At 36.1% G+C, this 24,049-nt stretch overlaps 1 protein-coding gene across 5 annotated transcripts in view; it reads left to right on the top strand.

The window, feature by feature from the left end:
• BTBD10 (BTB domain containing 10) overlaps positions 1–24,049 on the top strand; it is a 75,923-nt gene that overhangs the window by 46,617 nt on the left and 5,257 nt on the right. For all 5 annotated transcript variants that reach the window (XM_034995383.1, XM_034995384.1, XM_034995386.1 and 2 more), the window contains 5 exons: positions 7,399–7,592; positions 10,162–10,447; positions 12,697–12,799; positions 14,481–14,601; positions 22,313–22,510. In XM_034995383.1, coding sequence (XP_034851274.1) covers positions 7,399–7,592; positions 10,162–10,447; positions 12,697–12,799; positions 14,481–14,601; positions 22,313–22,510 — 902 coding nt within the window. The remainder of the gene's footprint in view (positions 1–7,398; positions 7,593–10,161; positions 10,448–12,696; positions 12,800–14,480; positions 14,602–22,312; positions 22,511–24,049) is intronic.

The following is a 24,049-nucleotide window of genomic DNA, read 5'->3' on the forward strand; positions in this document are numbered from 1 at the left end:
TTTAATGCTATAATTTGCTCCCTAACTACTGCTATAATGTCATGCCATTCTACACATTTTGATTATGTTGGGTTTTTTTACTTGAAAATTTTCTATTTTCCCTTTTGCTTTTTTCTTTGCTCCATGAGTTATTTAAAAGGTGTTATTTAGGACGCCTGGGTGGCTCAGTGGGTTAAGCGACTGCCTTCGGCTTAGGTCATGATCCTGGAGTCCCAGGATCGAGTCCCACATCAGGCTCCCCGCTCGGCGGGGCATCTGCTCCCTCTGACCCTCCCCTCTCTCATGTTCTCTCTCTCTCTCATTCTCTCTCTCTCAAATAAATAAAATCTTTAAAAAAAAAAAAGGTGTTATTTAATTTCCAAATATTTGGGAAATTTCCATATATCTTTTTGTTACTGAATCTTAATCTAATTCCATTGTAATCAGAGGACAAATTTTATATGTTTGAATTCTTTTGAATTTATGGAGACTTTTTTTTTTTTTAAAGATTTTATTTATTCATTTGAGACACAGAGATAGAGAGAGAAAGAGAGCATGAGCAGGGGGAGAGGCAGAAGCAGGCTCCCTGCTGAGCCAAGAGCCTGATGTGGGACTCGATCCCAGGACCCTGGGATCATGACCTGAGCTGAAGGCAGATGCTTAACTATCTGAGCCACCCAGGCGTCCCTGGAGACTTGTTTTGTTGCTAAGAATATCATCTGTCTGGTAAATGTTTTGTGTGGATGTGAAACAAATGAGTTTTTTGCTCTTACTGGGTTAAATGTTCTATAAATGTCAGTTAGGTCAAGGCAGTTGATAGTGTTCAAATTTTATTCATATTTCCTGATTTTCTGTCTATTTGCTCTATTAAGTATTACAAGGATGTATTAAAATCTCTGAGTATAGTTATGGAGTTCTTGTAATTTTACCAGTTTTTGCTTCATGTTTCTTGAAGCTCTGTTATGAAGCAGAAGAACTTTGGGACCTGCTTTTAATGAATATATCCCTTTTTGTGAATGCCTTGGTAATATTCTTTGCTCTGTGGTCTACTTTGTCTGATACTAATATTGCTACTTTTGCTTTCTCTTGACTAGTGTTAGGATAGTTGATCTTTCATTATCCTTTTATAATGAATCTCTTTGAACCTTTATATTTGAAGTGTGTTTCACATAGGCAATGGTATATAGTTAGGTCTGACTTTTATCTCTAGTCTGATAATCTCTACCTTTTATGGGTTAGGCCACTTATATTTAATGTGATTATAGATAATGGTTAAGGTTAAGTCTGTCATCTTGCTGTTTATTTTCTGTTTGTCCCATTTGTTATTTTCTCATCCTCTCCCTTTTTCATTTGCCCTCTTGGATTAATTGTATCTTTTTTTAAAATGATTTCATTTTCTCTTCTTTGTTGGCTTATTTAATTGTTGGCTTTGTTTCCTTACTTTAGTGGTTGTTTTGGGCTTGTAATACACATCTTTAATTTATCAGTCTACCTTCAAATGATATTACTTGACACAAGAAATGCTTTAAGAGCCACAATAGTGTACTTTTATGTCTCTCGTCCCAAACTATGCTATTGTAATTGTATGTATATGTTATAAGCCCCATACTGTATTGTTATAATTATTGTTTAAATCTTTTAAAGGGATTTAAACAATAAAAAAAAACAAACATGTATCTTCCCATGTAGTTACTATTTCCAGTGTTCTTCATCCCTTTGTGTAGATTCATATTTTCATCTGGCATTACTTTTTCTTCTGACTAAAGGGCTTCCTATAACTCTTCTTACAATGCCAGTCTGCTCATGATGAATTCATTCATCCATCTTTTTGTATGTGTGTCTGAAAATGCATTTCCCTCTTTATTTTTGGAGGGTTTCTACTAGATAAAACAAACATAGGTTCACAGGGTTTTTTGTTTTGTGTTTTATTTTTTCTTAAAATGTAGGATTTGTTGTGTGTGTTACATGTAGTTTACATTTCAAGACATGATTTAAATATTTTTTTCTTTTTTCTACCTTTCTTCCTTTATGGACTCCATTATACTTATATTAGGGCATTTGAAATTGACCTGCAGGTCACTCATGCTCCATTTATTTTATTTTTTATAAGGAATACTATATTTATTTTGGATATTTCCTCTGGCTGTGTCTTTAAATTCACAAATTTTTTTTTTTTTTTAAGATTTTATTTATTTATTTGACAGAGAAAGAGAGAGAGCGAGAGCAGGAACACAAGCGGGGGGAGTGGGAGAGGGAGAAGGAGGCTTCCCGCCGAGGAGGGAGCCTGATGTGAGACTCTATCCCAGGACCCTGGCATCATGACCTCAGCCAAAGGCAGATGCTTAACGACTGAACTACCCAGGCACCCTCGCAAATCTTTTCTTCTATAATGTGTAATCTTCCATTAATTCCATTCAGTCTATTTTTCATCTCAGATACCATTTTTATCTCTGAAAGTTTGATCTGCATCTTTTTTATCTTCTATATTTCTACATAACCTTTTGGAGGAATATGATTATAATGACTGTTTTAATGTCTTTGTTTCCAATCCTGAGACATGTCAGTTCCACGTTGATTTTGATTGAGTTTTTTCTCTTAACAGCTTATGTTTTCCTACTTATTTGCATGCTTGGTAATCTTTTGTTGGATGCCATACATTGTGAGTTTTGCCTTGTTTGGATGCTGGATATTTTTGTTTTTCTATAAATATTCTTGAGCTTTGTTTTAGGATTCAGTTTAGTTACTTGGAAACAGTTTGATTCTTTTCAGGTCTTGCTGTTAAGATTTGTTAGATGTGACTAGCACGGTGCCCAGTCTAGGTTTAATTCCCATTTCAGAACCAAGACCCTTTAGATTCTTTCTCCAATGCCCTATGAATTATGAGGTTTTCCAGTCTGCCCGGGAGAAGTAGGTCCTATATGAGTCCTGGTCACTGCATCTTCTAGTCCTTTGAGTTGGTTTTTTCCCCAGCCTTATGTAGTTTCCTCAGATGTATTTGCTGATTAATACTCAGGTCAGTATTCCAAGAAGACTCTGCAGATCTCTGAAGTTTTCTCTGTGCTGCTCTCCCTTCTCTGGTACTCTTCCCTGAGAACTCTAGGCACCTACTATTCCCAAGCTCTCCAGCTCTGTTTGCTTACCTGAATCTACCAGGTTCTGCCTGGGTTTCACTTCCCTGTTTACTCTGGAAACTCTATTAAAATAGTAATTTGGGGGGGGAAAAACAGTAATTTGGAGCAGTTGTTGGGCTTATCTCATTTGTTTTTCATCTTTCAGGGATCACTTTTTTTGCTGATGTACTGTCTTGCAAACCATTGTTTTATATATTTTGTCCATTTTGGGTTTTTTGTTTTTGTTTTTGTTTTTTTTCAGTTAGGAAAGTCGATTCAGTCCTTGTTATTCTGTCTTGACTAGAAGTAGATGTTGGGGCTGATGTAATCTTCATCTCCTTACCTGTCCTCAGTTCATGGATCTCTCTCTCTCTCTCTCTTTTTTTTTTTTTTTTAAAGATTTTATTTATTTGATAGAGACACAGCGAGAGAGGGAACACAAGCAGGGGGAGTGGGAGAGGGGGAAGCAGGCTTCCGGCGGAGCAGGGGCCCGATGCGGGGCTCGATCCCAGGACTCTGGGATCATGACCTGAGCCGAAGGCAGACGCTTAACTACTGAGCCACCCAGGTGCCCCTCTCTCTCTCTTTTAAATGCAACATGAGGGGCGCCTGGGTGGCTCAATCGTTAAGCTGCGCTTCGGCTCAGGTCATGATCCCAGGGTCCTGGGATCGAGCCTGCATTGGGCTCCCAGCTCACCTGAAAGCCTGCTTCTCCCTCTCCCTCTCCCCCTGCTTGTGTTTCTTCTCTCGGGTTGTCTCTCTCTGTCAAATAAATAAAATCTTAAAAAAAAAAAAATAAATGCAACTCATGCAGACTTATCCCCTCTGAACTTGCTTCTCCTCATTTTCTTTTACATATATTAATTATTTTTGCCCTTAGAGTGCTTTTCTGATCTAAAATTATTTAATTAAATAGAGTAGGACATAATTAGTCTTCCATGACATCTGATTTTGAAGGTCTGATTCAGAGTACATTCCATTTGGGAATGAAAAGAAAGAATGGAAGTATGACACCTTTTGCATTTATTGAAAATCTAAACAGTTTAGAGATGAAGCCATTATTTTAGCGAATGAATGCTTAGTAGCATTTAATGTTTCAGTTTTAGAGGTGTTTGGTAGAAACGCTTTTTAAATTAATCAGTTAGTCTCCTTGGCCCTTACTCAAACTGAACATTTGCCTGCATTTGCCTTAGTTGTAGTTATGTTTATACCTTGTCCATTAGATTAACAGTTAGATTCCTACTTAAGCACATTTAAAACTTAACAGCTAGAATAATTTGAGGAGTTATTTTTTTTTTTAATATATAGGCCTTTTTCTATTTGTGTAGATTGTTTTCTTTTTTCTACTTTAAGACACAAACCAGAAATTCCATTGTTTCTACTCTGAGGTTTTTAACATAAATGCAGTAGGATCTTTTCTATAAGAAGGAAAAAATTTTGTTCCAAGATGCAATCCTCTTCTGATCTTTTTCACTAGAAAGAAGGTGAGAGTAGAACTTTTTTTTTTTCTCTCTGTAGGTTTATGAAAGACAACTGATAAAGGTTAACAGGTTGCCTTTATTTCCCTAGAAGTAACTTTTAGGGTAAATACAAAGTTAGCCTTATCTTTTATCTTTGTAGTCTGTTATAATTTTCATAATGAAAGAAAGATTTAAGATTTGAGATTGAGATTTAAGATTTAAGACTGATTTTCATAATGAAAGAAAACACTAAAATAACAAAGAATTGTAGATAATAAGCCAACAGAGGAGATGTCCCAGAAGCACTATGGGATTTAAAATTGAATCAAGAAGATTTAAATTTTAACTAGTGTGGTTTCAGTGATGGAGTGCAGACTAATATTATGGAGGGGGCACTGGAATGAATCAAAAGGCTTGGGTTACAGTATTGTTAGCATATCCACTAAATATTCTGTGACTCTGAGCAGTTTTGTAATTGAACTTTAATATCTTCATCTGTCATAACTAAATAAACTAGTATTTATTTATTTATTTATTTATTTATTTATTATTATTATTATTTTTTAATCTTTACGTTCCTTTATTGGAGCAAGATTCCTGACCAGTATACAGTGATGTATTACTAAACAAGACCTGTGCAGAATTACATACTATCCATCTAGACAGGTTTTCATTACACTTTGCCTATTGATGGAATAGTTCCATTTATAAAGTTTTATACATCAAAAAGCTTTGAATTTTGACCAGGCTGTCCATTAATTCATCTCTGAAAAAGTTAAGTGGCATTTAATTTTAGCTACTATAATTTACAGCATTAAAAAGCTTATGCATTAGGCAGCTTCCCAAAATGGTATCCTATGCACAGTGGCATTTAGCAGAGCAGGGCCCGGCATCTCACCCGGATTCACACAGACAGGCCTCGCTGGAGAGCTATATGCTAAATAGCTAGTACTTTGAGACAAAAGTACTCCTGAGTTTCTTACCACCAATACGGACTTCTTACTCTGAGAGTCTGTCTTCTCGGCCAAATTTCATAGTACCAACGAAGACATGCCAGTAACTGCCTTGTGTGTAACTTGGCGTTAGAGCACCAGGTCTGTCTGAAGGTGGTGGCAGGCACTATTATTATATCCAGTTAATAAAGGCCCATTTTTAAAAATGCCAATTTGAGACACAAATCAAGGGCACAACATAATCAGAACTGAGTTTTGAGCAATCTGGTATCCCGACTGATGTGAAGATTTCAGAAACAGCAAATTGTACCCACAATGGCTCCTGGCTTTGGAGACATTACTACATTGATTCAGATCCCTTTCTCAGTCCACACAGCCCTGAGGTCACCCTGCAAAGTGCGTATCAAAAAATACGGAGTCAGGGTGACAAAGTTTGACAATACGTTATACAAGTCAAACTTAGAAAATCATATTAAATACACCTGTTCTGAGAGAAAAGCATCAAATCCTTTGTGTACACATTTAGTTTTATTGTAACAAAGCAACTTGTACACTTTTAACATAAATAAACTAGTATTTAATGGGTGATTCTGTTGTGCTAGGTACATTGTTGGTTAGTGTACTTATATTTCTTTGTTTAATCCTCATATTAACCTTACAAAGTAAATAGAACTATATTTTACAGATGAGGAGCTGAGGTTCCAAAATATTAAGTAATACTCAACATGTTGAGCAACTAAGTATTAAAGTACAATTTGTATTGTACTTCTGTATTTCTCTAAAGCCGTGAACTTTCTTCTGTTTCTACTTATAAAAAACACTAATATTTTTAAGCCATGCACCATGGTATATGATAAGATGGTAAATTTCCAGGCGTATTAGGTCTGGCTCTCTCATTTTTGTTCCTGTCAGTTTTCCTACCTGCAATGTATTTTGATTATTAAAATCTTACTTAGTTGCCAGCACCTGGTTCACCAGTGATAAACTCAAGTCTACAGTGATGTCTTCTTCCTCTGAGATATTAAAGCATTTATTATCTCTCACTTATTAGTTATATATTTGAAATATATTTAGCAGTTTTATATTTGAAATTTGGGATAACTCTTGAATTGTTTAAATTTCTACATATTTATGTATTACTGATAGACATCTGTTACTGATACTGATACACATAAGTTCCTTGAGGGAGCTTCTCTACCGCATTGTACACATAGTACATATAACTTTATAAATAATTGCGTGACTTAATTCTATCAGCTAGATTAATCATCATTCTCAGTTATTTACTTCTCACAAGCAAATTTACATAAGATGTTTTAAAATTTTAAATTCTGTAACTTTACACAGCACAATTAAGCTTTTTAAAAAAGAGAAATGCTTTCAAAAATAAAAGTTTTTTTTCAAAAATTTTGAAAGAAGTTCAGTCAAAATCAAGATGAGTTGATTAAAGTAAGCATGTAGGCTTATTTTATTTGGCAAGGAGACCAGTTACTTTGCCCCATAGCTCATTTTTTAAGAGTTCTGGAAGCTGGTGTTCTCTCCGCCCCACCTACCCCCCATCAAAGAGAGCAAAATATTTGAGCAATATTTAGGAGATCTGGGTGGTCTCTAGTACTACTACTATTACTACTAACTCAGAAGTTAATTAACATTTCTGGGCTTTAGTTTTCTCATTCTTAAAAAAACTGAGTTGGGTTATGTGATCTTTAAAGATACTGTGTTCCAGCATGTATAAAACCTGTAAGTTTAAGGTAATTACATTTCAGAATTGTAAGGTAGCATTTGATTCTTAAACTTCAAAATAGTAGTAGTTTTATGTTAATTGCTTTTTTCTTTAAAAGTATTTGTGATCTCATGTTCCACTATTATGGTTAATTTTCTTTTCTGACTTACCAGTACTCCCTCACGTGTTGCTAAAGGAGTTGACCACACCAAAATGAGTCTACATGGTGCTAGCGGGGGACATGAACGATCAAGAGATAGACGAAGATCAAGTGACAGATCACGAGATTCATCTCATGAAAGAACAGAATCTCAGCTCACTCCTTGCATTAGAAATGTTACTTCTCCAACACGACAGCACCATGTTGGTATGTAAAATCAACTAATCTTCCTGATGGTTTTTAAAAGCGTGCAGTTACCTTTTTAAAACAGTAATGACTGAATTGTGCCTAGTACTTCAGAGTAAAATGAACTTTAGTTCTATTCAGTTGCTTCTATTTTAGCTTAGCTTCATTCTTGCTATAAAAAATCAACTTCTTAAATGAAACTTAAAAGTGAATTTTTTTTGACTCTAGGACAGTTTCATAAAAGAAGTAATTTGACAAGCCTTTAAAACTGTGATATGAGATTTTTAAATCTTCTTTTATTTTTTAATTTTTAAAAATACTTGAGAGGGAGCGAGAGCGCATGCACGAGTGGCAAGTAGAGTGGCAAGTGTTGGGGGCCGGGGACGAGGGAGAGGCAGAGGGAGAGGGAGAAGCAGGCTCCCCGCTGAGCAGGGAGCCCGACGCGGGGCTCGATCCCAGGACCCTGGGATCATGACCTGAGCCGACGGCAGACACTTAAACGACTGAGCCACCCAGGTGCCCCTAAATCTTTCAAATTGATTTTTATCTTATGTGATACATAAGCAGTGGTTTATTTTTTAAAATTTGTAGTAAACTATTGACAGGAATTCTTGGTTAATCATGGTAGAAAAGGAAGTGAAAGCTAGAATAACCATGTAGTAATTTATTTTGAGTTTTGACAATATTTTAAATTTAATTTAAAAAATAGTAGATGAAAAGGAAGGTGTGAAGTTTTCGTTTTCTTGGCAAGTAGGTTAGGTCTTTTTCTTCCTTCCTACTCATTTGTATAAATGAACATTATTATATTTCAGATAAATGAATTGTGTGACTAAGAGGTACATTAGCAATGTGAGCTTGCTGATTTTCATTTTCCCTTGGAGAAGGCGTGAATTTAATACCTTGATTTACCATTTGACGTTGTTTTTGATTGTTATAAATCAAAATCATTTATCTTAGGGCTTAATTATACAGAGAGGTTGTCAGTATCTAAGTAGGTCCTCAAAGTCAAACTAGTACTGATAAGCCAAAAATCCATGCAAGTATAAATAGGAGTTGACAGTTTGTTAATATGCTAAGTTCAGTCCCTGGGAAGAGAATAGGAAGATATAATAAATGATTTTATTAATTCAGCAAATTTTGCTTTTGGGATGCTACCAGCATTCTGGAAACGGGCAGTAAAAAGGAGGTGTCAGAATATCTCTGGAGATATAGCAAACCTAATTATATAATCAGTAAAGCTGTACAGAGTGTTCTGAGTAGCCTGAGTCATGAAGGAATTTGGCAGAAGCTGATGAATCTGATGAGATGGAGGTACATTTTTAGGTCACCTTTAAAGTGTAGTTATCTAGCCTCTAAAGGGAACTTATCACAGAATCTTAGTTTTAATTTTCCCTTTATAGAATATTGGAACAGCCAAAGAAAATCTTTTTTTTTTTTTTTTTTTTTTAAGATTTTACTTATTTATTTGACAGAGAGAGACACAGCGAGAGAGGGAACACAAGCAGGGGGAGTGGGAGAGGGAGAAGCAGGCTTCCGGCGGAGCAGGGAGCCCGATGCGGGGCTCGATCCCAGGACCCTGGGATCATGACCTGAGACAAAGGCAGATGCTTAGCGACAGAGCCACCCAGGCACTTCAAAGAAAATCTTCTGAATTTTAACAGTATTTCCTACCTAATTAAAATTATGGATAGTAATTATATGATCCTCTAGAGTTTGTGGCAGTGCTTTTATTCCAACAAAAGTGAGATTGAAAAAAAACCCCAATGTATCATCAGCTATTGAAGCCATTTTATTTGGTAAACATTAAAAGTCATTTGAAAGAATAAATACTCTTTTGTGTTCTTAGTGACCTTTTTTCCTTCCTTTGGGACCTTGCTTTTGTAAGATAAATTACTAGTTTGGGGATGGCCTAATTAACATAGTGAGAGTCCAGAGTTTGTACTTTGTGTTCTCAGAGTACTACTAATACTTTCAGTATTTAGGACAGTTAAAGTTGCTATTTTTATTAATCTTTTACTTACTTCAAATGCTTATTTAACTTGTAAGACTATTCTGTTCCTTGGGGTTCATATATTTTTAAATAGCGTAATAGCATAAAATTTACCTTAATTTTGATCTTAGTCTGGGTGAGCATTAGTCAGCTATACATCTTTTTAAAAATCTAGAAAAATTAATTTAGAAAACATTTTGATGTTTTAGGTTTTATTCCTGGGAAATAATATTTATGGTGTTCTGTGAAAATGTTACTTGAAATCAAAAAGCAGAAATCCTTTGTTTGATTTTGATTTGATTTTTTTTTTTTTTTAAAGAGAGAGAGCACGTGCATGCGCATTCACAAGCGGGGTGGTGGGGGGAAGGGCAGAGGGAGAGGGAGAGGCAGCCTCTGCTGAGCAGAGAGCCCAACGTGGGGCTTGATCCCAAGACCCTGAGATCATGACCTGAGCCGAAGGCAGACACCAACTGAGCCGCCCAGGCACCCAGAAATGCTGTGATTTAAAACAACTTTTCTACATCAGAATTTTTAAAAGATATATGTGGATCTTGAATTTTTTAAAGGACGATTTGCATAATTTTAACATCTTTATTTCAGAACGAGAAAAAGATCACAGTTCCTCTCGTCCAAGCAGTCCTCGTCCTCAGAAGACATCTCCAAATGGTTCCAGTAGCAGTGCTGGGAACAGCAGCAGAAACAGTAGTCAGTCAAGTTCAGATGGTAGCTGCAAGACATCTGGGGAGATGGTGTTTGTGTATGAAAATGCAAAAGAAGGAGCTCGGAATGTAAGAACGTCGGAACGAGTAACACTCATAGTGGATAACACTAGATTTGTTGTAGACCCATCCATTTTTACTGCACAGCCAAATACAATGTTGGGCAGGTTTGTATTATTGCAGTTCTTTGTATTACTATAAAGCACTTTCACATTATTTTACTTAAGCTTTACAGTAAATTGTCTGTTGGAATGTAGTATTCCTGTTTTACAGATGAACTGAGCTTTGGAGGTTAAATGTAACTTGCTCAAGTTAATACAGCCAGGAAATGGTAAAGCCAGATCTTGAACTTGGTTTTATTTCTAACAATCTTTGCTGTACTAGCAGGAAAAACAAACATACTAGTTAATGAAGACAGGGTCCTAAACGATCTCCACAGGTTGAAACCTTAAATTGTATCTAACAAGGTGAATTTAACAGTTAAATGCTTTTTTCACTTGGGGATCCCAAATTCAACCCCCAAATACAGCAGGTATCAACACTGTTTAAAGAAAAAAAAAACAGTTTGGTTAGCTGAAAAGTCAGCATGAATTGTCAGTTTGATATAGGTACTTAAAAAAAAGGAATGTTATTAACAAGTAGTAGAATGAAGGAAAGATACTTGTAGTCATCTTCTTATCTGTGCTGGTCTAGAGTAAAGGTTAATGTAAAGTTTATAGTTGTGGGAACTGCAGTCTTAAGAATGATACAGGCCTTATAGACTTGATTTTTCAGTGTGTCCAAAACTAGGATCAAATACCTTTTCATTGTAAAATTAGTATCTTTTCCTGTTCACTCTAATATAAAATGGAGGAGCATAGAAATGAAATAGAAGTTTATATGATGTAAAAAACTTACGGTTTTTTCCTAGGTTGCATATGAGTAACTATTTAGGATGCCTTTGTGTGTACATGTGATTTCTCTGCATACAGAATAAAAGCTGACATATGACATTACACATTTTGAATAGTTAAATATTCCTTTTAACATTGCAGTTAGACTTTACATCTCTGAGGCAAAAAAAACAAGTATGGCTTTTGTGTATTTTTAGAAGCACAGAGGAAGATTACTGATGGAAGGTGTCAGGAGGATGACTTGACACTATGAATACTTTTAATTTTTACCTAAATTTTAAAGAAACACACTTAAAAAGTAGATATTTGAAATTTTGCTTCATTTGTTAGGCTACATTTTCTTAAAAAAAAAAAGCCCAAAATATTTGTGTGTGTGTATCCATATTGATCTGAAAAGCAGAGCATTCTCCTTTTGTAAAAAAAATTTCAAGTATTTGAGAAAATTGCATGACATTTGATTCCTGAAAGACAGTTCTTGCCTTTTTTGTTTTTAATCCATGAAGTCATCTTTTCATGCCAGTTTAGTAAAGCATATCTTTGGGGATGAAAATTAATATTCATGGGAACTGTAAAAAGCAGTTGGCATTCTTTTGGAAACTTTGAAATAAAAAAGCTTTGTTCTTTATAGATTTCTGTGTTCTAACAAAAGAAGAAACTATTTAAATTGGAAAATTGTTGAGTAGAATACTTAAGAATGATGGTATCATTTAATTCGGAGGTTCAACTTCCTTTAACCACAGTTTTTAAATTTTCTTGGGAGTAATGCATTAAACTTTTGATTTTGAAGAACATACTCTGCAAGTTTCCTCTTTTCAAAATACTTACTATTAAAGGGCCAAGAACGTTACTGGAAAAAATAGAAATCTGTATTTTCTTATGTAGAAATTAATATTAAGGGCTTTTTACTCATTTGTTTAAACTTTTGATTTACCACTTAACTTCCTCATTCCTCTTTACCCGAGCATTTGATTGCTAATTTTTCAGTTCTAGGATGCAAGTGTAAGAATTTTGAGTGTATTTCTTACATGTATAGTTACAGTTGTGAAAAGTGAAACTAATCTGCCTATCTTTTTCCTGCTTTACTGTATGTGTTGCACTATAGCATTAACTTTGCAGTGAAGGCAGCGGTTTTAAGGAAAATGTACTGATAACATGGTTTCCCTTTTCCTTTTTTTTTTTCCCTTTCTGGTAAGATTAGTATAAAAATCACTTTTTCCTCTAGATTGATTGATTTTTTTTTTCTCCCTGAGAAGAAGGAGCTGAAAAGTTCTTTAGCTTCCGAGCTTTATCAGCTGATTTGTTTGCTTATAGGGAATCTATACTACTATTCCCTCCCATCAGGAAGGAAGTATTTTTAATAATCCTTCATTTATTACATTTGTCAGAATAAATTGCTGATAAGAATTTTTTAACTAATTTATGAATAAATTATAATTCCTTTTTACTTTTGTACATGAAATAAATTTTCCCTTTGAAGGAAGTATCCTATTGTTATATTTCTCAATTATTTACTAATATCATAGGATGTTTGGATCTGGCAGAGAACATAACTTTACACGTCCCAATGAGAAGGGAGAGTATGAAGTGGCAGAGGGAATTGGCTCCACCGTGTTTCGAGCTATTCTGGTGAGTGCTTATTTCTTCTGTGTATTGACTTAATCATAGAACTCCTTTTTGGTAGGTACTTGTATTGGAAGCAGAGTTCTGTTTGGATGTCTCTATGCAGAATATTGTTTTTTTAAAAAAATACCATTTTATTCTTTTTTTATCTTAGTACCTAAAGATAATATACAAATATAGGTCAGGGGATGATTCATCTCTTAAGTATAAGTAGGCGGTTCTTTCAAAGAGTTTAGTGGTAATACTTCTGGAGTCATGTTACTCCTCCCTCCCTAATTCTCTTACATGCAGTAAGTTGATCATTTTTGCTACCTGAGAATAAATGTGATTACTTGAATTCTAATATTTTATTGCATATAATTGGCAATGTGGACAGTTAACACTTAAAAGTCATCTAAAATGTTACTTGTTGTAGGGGTGCCTGGGTGGCTCAGTTGTTAAGTGTCTGCCTTTGGCTCAGGTCATGATTCCAGGGTCCTGGGATCAAGCCCCGCATCGGGCTCCCTGCTCTGCAGGGAGCCTGCTTCTCTGTCTCCCACTCCCCCTGCTTGTGTTCCCTCTCTCGCTGTGTGTCTCTCTGTCAAAATAAATAAATAAAATCTTAAAAAAAATAAAATGTTATTTGTTAGCATTTTTGTTTTAAACCCTTTTTTTTTGAGGTTTTAACCTTTTATTTTGAGGACTATTTGAATTAGTATTACAGAGTCCCTACTTGTAATTTCAAATCGGTGATAAAGCTTTGATTTATAGTGTGTGACAATTTATGCCACAGTCTGAAAATATGGTTTCCTCAAATAATTTTGGGGAAAGTGGGCAGGGAGGATCCTGGGGTACAAGACAGGAATAGAAGTTGATTTTGATTGGGTTGTTAGTACTTGGGCAAGTATCAGAAGACATCTTGCTTGTACTGGTATAGCAAATTTATTATGTTATTGTGGCTCGGAACCAAGCTTGAGGCAGATCTTCATTTTGGGGGTGTAGGGGGGGGAGTGCTTTTTCAGCTAGCCATACTTCATTTAACCCCCAATGGAGTTGACAAGTAAAAAAAAAAATTTATGACTCAGCTGTAATTTGGGGGCTAGCCCTTAACAATTGTTAAAGGAGATTGTGGAAATAAACACTATTTATTGTTTGTAATATGGGACACACCAAAGAATAGTATTTGGAAGAAGAATATCTAATTGTGCATTCTGTTTACATATATTAATACTTGGATATGACTTTGAAGTTCTTTACTAAGAACCATAAATCTTGCTCAGTTCTCTAGGTAATATTTAAGGTACCTTAAAATATATCACTTAACTTTTTAAAGTTTTAAAATTTGATAGTAGTTACATAGAAAAATAACTTGTAGAGGGGAAAATACATATGAATTGGCATGATACAGTAGAGAGAAGAAACACATCAGTAACGGGGAGACCTGGGTTCTAATCTTTCCTCTGCTAATAAATAATTGTTCGACTGGGTGAGTAAATGAACCCATTAGGGCCAACGTTTTCTTACTGGTAAAATGCAAAAGTGGTTAGGTGAACTGAGATCCCATCTAACTGTAAAATTCCACAGTTCAGAAATCTCAGAGCTCCACTGTTTCTGAAAATGCTGCCAGCTTAGCCTTAATAGTAAGGTTTTGGCCACCTTGTGCTCTAGATGTTTTATACATTCTTTTTTTTTTTTTTTTTTTTTTTAGGATTACTACAAAACAGGAATAATCCGTTGTCCTGATGGTATATCTATTCCTGAACTGAGAGAAGCATGCGACTACCTTTGTATTTCTTTTGAATATAGTACTATTAAATGTAGAGATCTCAGTAAGTATGATGTTTTTTGTGTGAGTGGTTTGTGAGTTACAATATATTGGAATGAAAACCCTGGAAGAGTGCTATTTATGTGGACATCAGATATTTGTTTAATTGGATTATAAAGCATTGTGATACCATGAGGATGATTTATGGAAGCCTATAGAGATTTTTATAAGCTCCTTGTGCAGTTTTCCAAAACTTCAAAAAAATTTTATATATATGTATGTTTGTATGTATATTTGTATGTATGTATTTATTTTTGATGGACTCTCGCAGATTTCCTCCTTGACTCCATCTCTGTCATTTGTTGCCAGTCTTTATCTCCCAGCTTGGGAGCCCTGGCTTTGGTCAAGTATGGTATTTGGCTTCACTCCTGAGATCACATCAACCAAAAATTTATAATTTTTTTGTACTTTCCATGTAAGGTAATATCCTAAGCCACTGTGGAAGATACAAATAATTCTCAAAAGCAGTATTTGTCATTAAAGATCTTAGATTGAATACCAAACCCTCATTTATACGAAAGGTTAAGTGACTTTGTCTTAAGAACAGCAAACAGCCTCAGAGCAGAGTCTAGAACTTTGGAAATCCTAACTTTTTGATCAATATTTTCCCCTCACCACCTCCCCAGCACCTCTCCCTCTCACCATTTTGCCATGCCTGAGGGAAAAAAAAGGTGATTATACACAGAAAAGTCAGAATAGGAGAATTTTTAGATGTTGACTTGGATGCTGAGTAGTTGGAGAAGTTCAGAAGGAGAGATCATTGTTTGCTAGAGGGATTGGGGAAGAGTTCAGAAGAGACAGGTAGTAAAGAATAAATAGGAATGATTAGAAAGAGTAGAGAAGGAGGCAATTCTAAGAGCTGAGATTTTTGTAATAAAAATGCAAAAGAAGTACTTTGGAAAGAACCTAGTTGGGGCAGAGACTTTATATCAGGACCAGAAGGAGATGAGAATAAATAGGTGGGCCACATTGTGGAAGGTCTTTGATCCAAACTAATGTTCTTACATTTTATCCTATATATGGTGGGAAGTCATTTTAAAAGCTTCTTACACAGGGTGCCTGGGTGGCTCAGTCGGTGAAGCGGCTGCCTTCAGCTCAGGTCATGATCCCAGGGTACTGGGATCGAGCCCCGCATCGGGCTCCCTGCTCAGCGGAGAGCCTGCTTCTCCCTCTCCCTCTGTCTGCCGCTCTGCCTACTTGTGCTCTCTATCTGTTAAATAAATAAAAATCTTAAAAAAAAAAAAAAAAAAAAAAAAAGCTTCTTACACGTGGTTATAGCCTTATGTTAATCCCGGACTTATGGTTATCTTTACTTCATTAACCTAAACTCACCTGTAGCTTGGCATACCTTCTTAAAGATTGGTGTGTTAGAAACTGTGAATGGGAAATTTTAAATGATTTTTTTAAAGATTTTATTTATTTATTTGAGAGAGAGAGAGCACAAGCAGGAGGAGTGGCAGAGGGAGAGGGAGAAGCAGGCTTCCCGCTGAGCAGGGAGCCCGATGTGGGGCTCGATCCCAGGTCCCTGGGATCATGACCTGAGCTGAAGGCAGACGCTTAACCGCCGAGCCACTCAGGTGCACCGTGAATGGGAAATTTTATTTAAAATTTTAAGGCACCTACTGTATACTTAAATATAGCTGTTTTCTTCATGCTTATTTAAGAGCTAACTCATTGAAAATGTGTGGTCTTATTAAGTCTTCCCCTAAGTACTACTTTATTATTGCCAAACATTCTTTAAAGTCTTCATAAAAATATCAATAGGTAGGATAAAGTGGCTGGTCTGCCTCTGAGTCCATTTCTCTATAAATGATATTTAAAAGTTTAAAGTCAAATAAGTAGAGGATACATGTGTAAACTCGAACAAAGTTTCTGTTTTTCCACATCTTAAAAAATGTTTTTACTGAACCATGAACATTAATTACTCTAATTGTAGATCCTTGAGTTCAAGTGTTGTGGTTTTTTTTAATTCATGGGACCATTTTAATTTCTTTTTTTTTTTTTAAGGTTTTATTTATTTATTTTATTTATTTTTTTAAAGATTTTATTTATTTATTTGACAGAGAGAGACAGTGAGAGAGGGAACACAAGCAGGGGGAGTGGGAGAGAGAGAAGCAGGCTTCCCGCCGAGCAGGGAGCCCGATGTGGGGCTCGATCCCAGGACCCTGGGATCATGACCTGAGCCGAAGGCAGACACTTAACGACTGAGCCACCCAGGTGCCCCAAATTTTTATTTATTTATTTGACAGAGAGAGACACAGTGAGAGAGGGAACACAAGCAGGGGGAGTGGGAGGGAGAAGCAGGCTTCCCGCCGAGCAGGGAGCCCGATGCGGGGCTCGATTCCAGGACCCTAGGATCATGACCTGAGCCGAAGGCAGACGCTTAACGACTGAGCCACCCAGGTGCCCTGGGACCATTTTAATTTCATTTCATATAATTAGATGTTGAATTTTGGGGACTGTCAGAGAAAAAAAAAATGATGTGGATTTGGTTTTGTAATCGTTTGGACATAGACCCTGTCATCACTGTTAAGTCTCATTTATTTGTTGTGAAATTAAAGGTAAGTCTTTATGTAAAATATGTATAATAATGGTTTTTCTAAACTTTTGGCTTTTAAATAATTGTAACTGTTTCTAGAATACTTGTAATACATATTTTTAAAAATACAGAAATTCTCATAGACTTTATTAAAACAAAACTATGTAGAATTTGAAGAGACAGAATGGCCTTGTAAAAACATAAAAGGATACTGTAGGTGTAGACGTGAGTCCAAAACTGAATTGTTTCCTATTAATATGTGCCTTTACTATTGGAATGGCATATTACACTAAGATGTCTGTTTGTGTCTTAAAATTATACAAGGAACTCTCTATACCTTTTTGACTTTGCGTCCATAGTGCCTGCCTGCCACATTAGTAAGGACTCAATAAACATTTGCTGAATGAATAAATTATTTTATCCCCTCACTCATTTTTTAGGACCCCATTCTAATTGTTGTCATCTTCTCTAGTATAATTAGTCTTTTCCTCTATATAGAGTAATCCTCAGCCTCAAACAGACTCAGATCTGACCTATGTCTATTGTAGAAATTAAAAAAATTATTTAAAATATTTTAAGGTTTTCATTGGAATTCTTTGAAGTTAATGTTTTAGAAAATTAACATATTTACTGTCTCCTCCAACTGCTGTCTTTCTGTTTACAAAGTTTTATGTCTTTTATTTCTGCTCTGATCTTATTTTTTGATACTTTGTATTTTTGTTGTATGTAGAGTATGTTTAAATTTTCTGCTAACATATAAGAAAATTATTGAATTTTGTATATTTGTATTTAGTTACCTAACAGAACTGTCTCTATTTCTAATAGTTTTTCAATTGGTTCTCATATATTTTTGGTGGATAATTGGCTCTGTTGTAAATAACACTTTATATATATATTTTTGTCTTAGTGAATTGGCTGGAATATTTTGAACAATGTTTAAAAATTTAGTGGTAATTCTGGCATCCCTGTCTTTGAAGGCATTTTCTTTAGATGTCACTGTTAAGTCACTCCTTTCTTCTTGACGCTTTCTTCCTTTGGCTCCTTGACATCCTTCTTTTAGGCCTTCTGTTTATCCTTCTCTCACTTGATCCTTGATCCTTGATCTCTTGAATGTGCTCATTCCCAAGTGTTCTGTCTTAAACTCCCTTCTCGCTCAGAATCTATACATTTATTCATCTTTATGTCTTCAAACACTCCCTATACACTGTGGATTTCTAATACTTTATCTGTAATTCTTAAGTATCAGCTATGTGTTTCTAGTTTACTATTTAACTTGTAATCCCCCCTGCCCCTTACTCAGGCTTTTTGTGAGTTCCATGAATATAGTAAAATAGAGTGATGAACAAGACAGACCTTGTCCCTGCCTTTGTGGAGTTTACAGTCTAGTAGAGAAGAGAGGCATTCGACAAGTAATGAAAAGCGTGAAAAATGTGGTGAAGAAATGAGATGCTATGAAAAGTGTATGGTAAAGGGGCTGTGCAAAGTCATTATCAAGTGACATTAAAGCTGAGACCTAAAGGAATGGCAAGTGGATAAGATGCTGACTGTACCAGGCAGCAGAAAAGGTATTTGCAGAGGCCGTCAGGTTGGGAGGAATATGACATGCTTAAGGCACTGAAAGAAGGGGGAAGTATGGCTAGAGTGGAGGGATGGAGTGTGAGTGGTAAGAAGTAAGGCCAGAGAAGTAGGGAGAAAACAAAATTTGTTAACTGAATAAATATCTGATGACTGTTCATTCTCTACCAGTCTGTTCTAAGTTCGGGGATGTAGCAAAACTTCCTGTTCTGATGGAACTTACACTTTTTTGGGGAAGACAGACAAACGAGGTGAACAAATAACATGTGGTATACTAGTGATCAGTGCTGAGGAGGGGGGAAAGTAAGGAAGGGGCATAGAGCAGCCAGAGAAACCTTAACTGGAGAGGAAAGCTTAATTTCAAGCAGAGGGTAACAATGAGTGCAAGGGTTGAGGCAGCTTGCTTGGCACGTTTGAGAGTAGCAAAGAGTTGGAGTGAAGTAAGTTAAGAGTGTCCGTAGTAGGAGATGGAGGGTAGGAGGGGACCTAGGTCATGTAGGACCCTAATCTTTCGGTTTTTACTCTGAGTGATGTGGGAAGCCATTGGAGTGTTTTGAGCAGAGGAGTGATATGATCTCCAAGGTTGTACCATTTCATGGGAGCACTGTTTACACAGAATTTAGTATAGAGTTGTGCAGTGCTGTAGTCCTGATCTGACTGTGGTTTAAAAGAATTACTCTTGGCTGTTGTGTTGGAAATGGATTGCGAGGGGAATTAAGGTAAAAGTAAAGGGATATTTAGGAAGCTATTGCCATAATTCAAGTAAGAGATAGTGGTGGCTTAAATCAGGGTGGAAGCAGTGGAAGGTGTCAAATTCTGGATATATTGGATGGCAGAGTTGTCAGGATTTGCTTGGTGATTGAGTTATGAGATGGGGAAGAGAAAGAGGACTTTATTAACTGGAAATGTGGAGTTGCCATTAAGTGAGATGCGGGAGACTTCATGGGGAGCAGAAATTCAGAAGCTTGATTTGGGACATGTTAAATTTGAAATACTTATTAGACATCCAAGTGGAAGTGGTTAGTGAGGCACTGGGTATACATGTTTAAAGTTCAGGAGAGAAATATGGGCCAGACTAAATTTATGTGCAGGATATATATGTGTGTATATATGTATGTGTGTATGTGTGTGTGTGTGTATGGACCAAGTTGAGGATTTGGGACTTTTATTTTAAGGATAGTATAAGCCATGAAAGATTTAAACTAGAGGAGATGCATAATTTGGGTGCTGTGGGGAAGATGAATTACACAGGGGCAAAAGTAAATGTTGGGGGAATGTAATTAGGTTTTATTCCCCAAGCCCTATCCCCTAATACTTTATCTCTAATTCTTAAGTATCAGCTATGTGTTTCTAGTTTACTATTTAGTGGGGGCATTGGGGATGGAGTGTGTTCTGGTTAAGTATTGCTATGTAACAAACCATTCCAGACTTAGCATAAAGTATAATTTTTATTCTGTGTGTCAAGAATTCAGACAAGGTACAGCAGAGGTGGTTTGTGTCTGCTTCACGATGTCTGAGGCCTCATCTTATGAATAATTGAAGGGCTGAGGTGACGCAGAAGACTGCAGGCTTCTTCACTCACAAGTCTGCTGCGTGCACTGGGACGACTCAAAGGCTGGGTTCAGCTAGGACTACATGTGGCCTCTGCATGCATCTTGGGCTTCTCCAAGTCTGGAGACTGGGTTCAGCAGGGAAGCACTTGGAGAGTGAGCATTACCCAGGACCAAAGCTAGACCGCAGTCATGCACTGTCACCTCTGCCATGCTCCCCTGGTTACAAGCAAGTCAGTATGACCAGCCTAGGTTAAAGGGGAGGGGAATTAGACTCCACCTCCAGGGAGGAGATTTCCCATTGCAGAAAAGCATGTGGCATAAGAGATTCTGCAGTTATCTTTGGTTAGCGTCTTCCAGAAAAGGAAATGACACAATTCAAGGTGCATTTAAGAGGTGGACTTGATAGGGCTTGGGGAATGGTTGAATTAAGAGATGAAAGAGGAATCAAGGATTCATATATTAATTCTACAAGTATTTAAGTTTCTACTATGTGCCTGCACTCTTCTGAAATGATTTTGAGAAATGGATGGATGATGATGGCATTTACTGGTTTGGAAAACACTGCAGGGAGAGGCAGATAGGATTAAATTCACTTCTGAATATATTGAGTTTGAGGTGCCTGTGAAGTAGCATCCCAGTGGAGATTTCCAGAAGGTAGTTGAATATAATGTATCTAGAATATAGAAGACAAGAATTAGTGGAATAAAATTGGGAATTACCAGCATAAGTTACGTAAGAGAGGAAAAGAAAATTGTTTTGAGAAACATCAGTATTTAATGAACAGCTAGAGGAGAAAGGATTGGCAAAGATGATAAAGAACATCCAGAGGAGAAAGAAAACCAGGGATAATGGCATCAGAGATTCTTAGGGAAGAGAGTGTTTTGGGAAGAGGGTGGTGGTCCCTGTAAGAGATTCAGCCCTGAAGTCAGATAAGAACAGGATCAAAAGGTGTTCATTATTTGTAACAATCTAAAGGTCATTTGGAGACAATATATATTGAGAGCAGTTTTGAGTAGTGGAATTGGTTCAAAAGTTAAAGGAAAAAGAACGTGTTGATATATCTAGGAGTTTGGCAATCAAGGGAATGAAAAATAAGTCATAATGGAAAGTAGCCAGCCTAGAGAGAGGCATGGCTAAAAATGCCATGAATTACTTAATCACTTATTATATCACTATATATTATTAATAATACATAATTAGCAGCCTGTTTTAGGGGGAAAATGCTCTCCCTTGGGAGACTATAGATTAGATTGAATTCTAGTTCCTGTTCTAACCTTCCCAGTAGTTCCTGAACTAGTAGTGCCTTAAATAGGAGATAGGACACTGCCATTGTCATAGGGAAAAAAAAAATTAGGTCAATGCAGGTGATTTTGTGATCGTGTATTTGGGAAATTGAAGTTACTCGTTATGTCTATACTTGAGGGTAAAGCGAAATTATCTTATACCCCTCTGACTTCTAGGGTCAGGTCTGCTATATAAGTCCTGTACTATGCTGTATTTTGCTTGGCCTTTGCCTTCCTTATCCCAAAGCCAGTTCACTTCTTTTCCTATGCTGAAATATTAATGTTTGTGCATAATTTTCTGAAAAAGAAAACATGGGATATGGAATTATGGGAGCTATTTTAGTTCATATGGACAATCTGAAAACATCCTTAAGATATACTTTTAAAATATAATTGCATATGTTGATGGAAGACAACATGATATAGTAAAACTACCCTGGGCTAGCTAGGGTGAGGGTGGGGAATTAAATTCTCATTTCGCAGATTTGTTTTATAACATTAGGTAGATCACTTCCTGAAGTATAAAATGAAGGAGCTTGTGTTAGATGCTTTTAATTGGCTCTTCTTGCTGTAAGATTCTACAGTTTGTAAAATCTCTTCCTAGGAAAAGTTTTATTGACTAAAGAATAACCACTGTATTTTGTCTCTAGGTTTGCACAGTAGATGCCGAAATAATCTAATGTTTTGTGTGTGTGTTGCTTCTGCTCTTTTACTCATCAGTCATCAAAAAAAAAAATCAAGATATTTTTGTGGGTTTCATTTCAGGTGCCCTAATGCATGAGTTATCAAATGATGGTGCTCGTAGACAGTTTGAATTTTACCTGGAAGAAATGATCCTGCCTCTCATGGTAGCTAGTGCCCAGAGTGGGGAAAGAGAATGCCACATAGTAGTCCTTACAGATGATGATGTGGTTGATTGGGATGAAGAGTATCCACCACAGATGGGAGAAGAGTATTCACAAAGTAAGTACTGTGACATGTTTTCTCTCTCTTGAATCATCACAGATTCTGTGTTTATCTTTTAGAATACTGATCATAGGACAGTTTTTATAAAGAAAGTACATTGAACTCTTACCTACGCCAAGAGTCAGCAAACTCTGGCCTGTGGGTCAAAATCCAGCCTCTTGCCTGTTTTTAGAAATAAACTTTTATGTATTGTCTATGGCTGCTTTTGCGCTACAATGGCAGAGTTGAGTAGTTGCAACAGAGACCGCATGGCTCGCAAAGCCCGAAATATTTACTCTCTGGCCCTTTACAGAAAAAGTTTGCCCATCCCTGTCGTGCACAGAAACGGTTTGCTCTTTGTTGAGTATCTGGATCTTGATGGATTTTTTTCTTTGCATTTAGAAAGAAGTCGTCTAGGAAGTAGATTCTAGAGTAAATAGATTATAAACAATCAGCTGGTTTTTTGGATGAATTGTTATTTGTATATACAATGAGAAGCTTCAACACATTGATTTCTAGGGTGACTTTAAGTTCTAACATGTTTCCTTTTTAGTATCCTATGTGTTCCTGGAGGATATAGTGACCCTTCAGAAGGCTTTGTGGAACTATAGTTAGGTATTCTTGAAAGCTTTGTGGAACTATAGTTAGGTATTTCTGACCAAAACAGCTTATCTTGAGCAACAATGACTTTTTCCTTACTATACTTGCAAACCTTTTCTGATTAGAGCTTTTGAATTTTTGGTTGTCAGAAAATTTCTATTATTTTTCTTGATGAACCCAGTATAGTATTTTTGAGCTGTTTTATAGATTTGAGAAGACAGAGTTAAAAGAATGATTTGAGGAACTAGGTAAAAATAGGCCAGCATCTTGTTCTGTACTCCGGTCTTTGTTGACTTGGTAAAGAATACAGTTTAAGTAAAAAAATACAGAAATATAGGAAGTTCCCAGAATGCTTAATATCTCATTTTTTCATTTTACTTATCCTTGTCTAAAATCAAAACAAAGCAGACTCCGAGGGATTTTCTTTTTGACTTCTAAAGATTTTCAAAAGATTATTTTAACATAAAGTTATGGTAGCACTTTTCAGAATTTACATCGAGATGTTTCCTTTGCATGATATACTTAATGAGTGTTGTGATTCTTCTCTGAACTTGCAGTATCAGACATTTTTGTTGTATTTCTTCATTCCTAGCTTCTTTGCTGACAATAGTTTTCTGTAATAATATGTGGAATAAAAAGTTGAACAAAACACAGGGAAAATGAAAGGCTAACCAAAATTAAAAGAAATATACTAAATTATTTTCCACTAAGAAAGAGGAATGAACAAACCAAAATAAATTGCATTTTAGTTTTCAAGAAGTTTGACTCCGGGACAGTGGTCCCAGCTATGGAACACAGAAATGACATTCTAGTGATAGAGGAATTACGGTAAACCTGGCTTGTCCTTGTCAGTTGTTGTACTTTCCATGTCTGTGTTTTTGGTTTGTTTTCTTGTTTTTCATCTTAAGCTTTGAAGCTTAAAAAGGACTAGAAACATTTTTACTTAATTTGTCTAAA

Source organism: Mirounga leonina, unplaced genomic scaffold, assembly GCF_011800145.1.
Source record: "Mirounga leonina isolate KUSES-001 unplaced genomic scaffold, KU_Mleo_1.0 Mir_92, whole genome shotgun sequence".
Taxonomy (NCBI): domain Eukaryota; kingdom Metazoa; phylum Chordata; class Mammalia; order Carnivora; family Phocidae; genus Mirounga; species Mirounga leonina.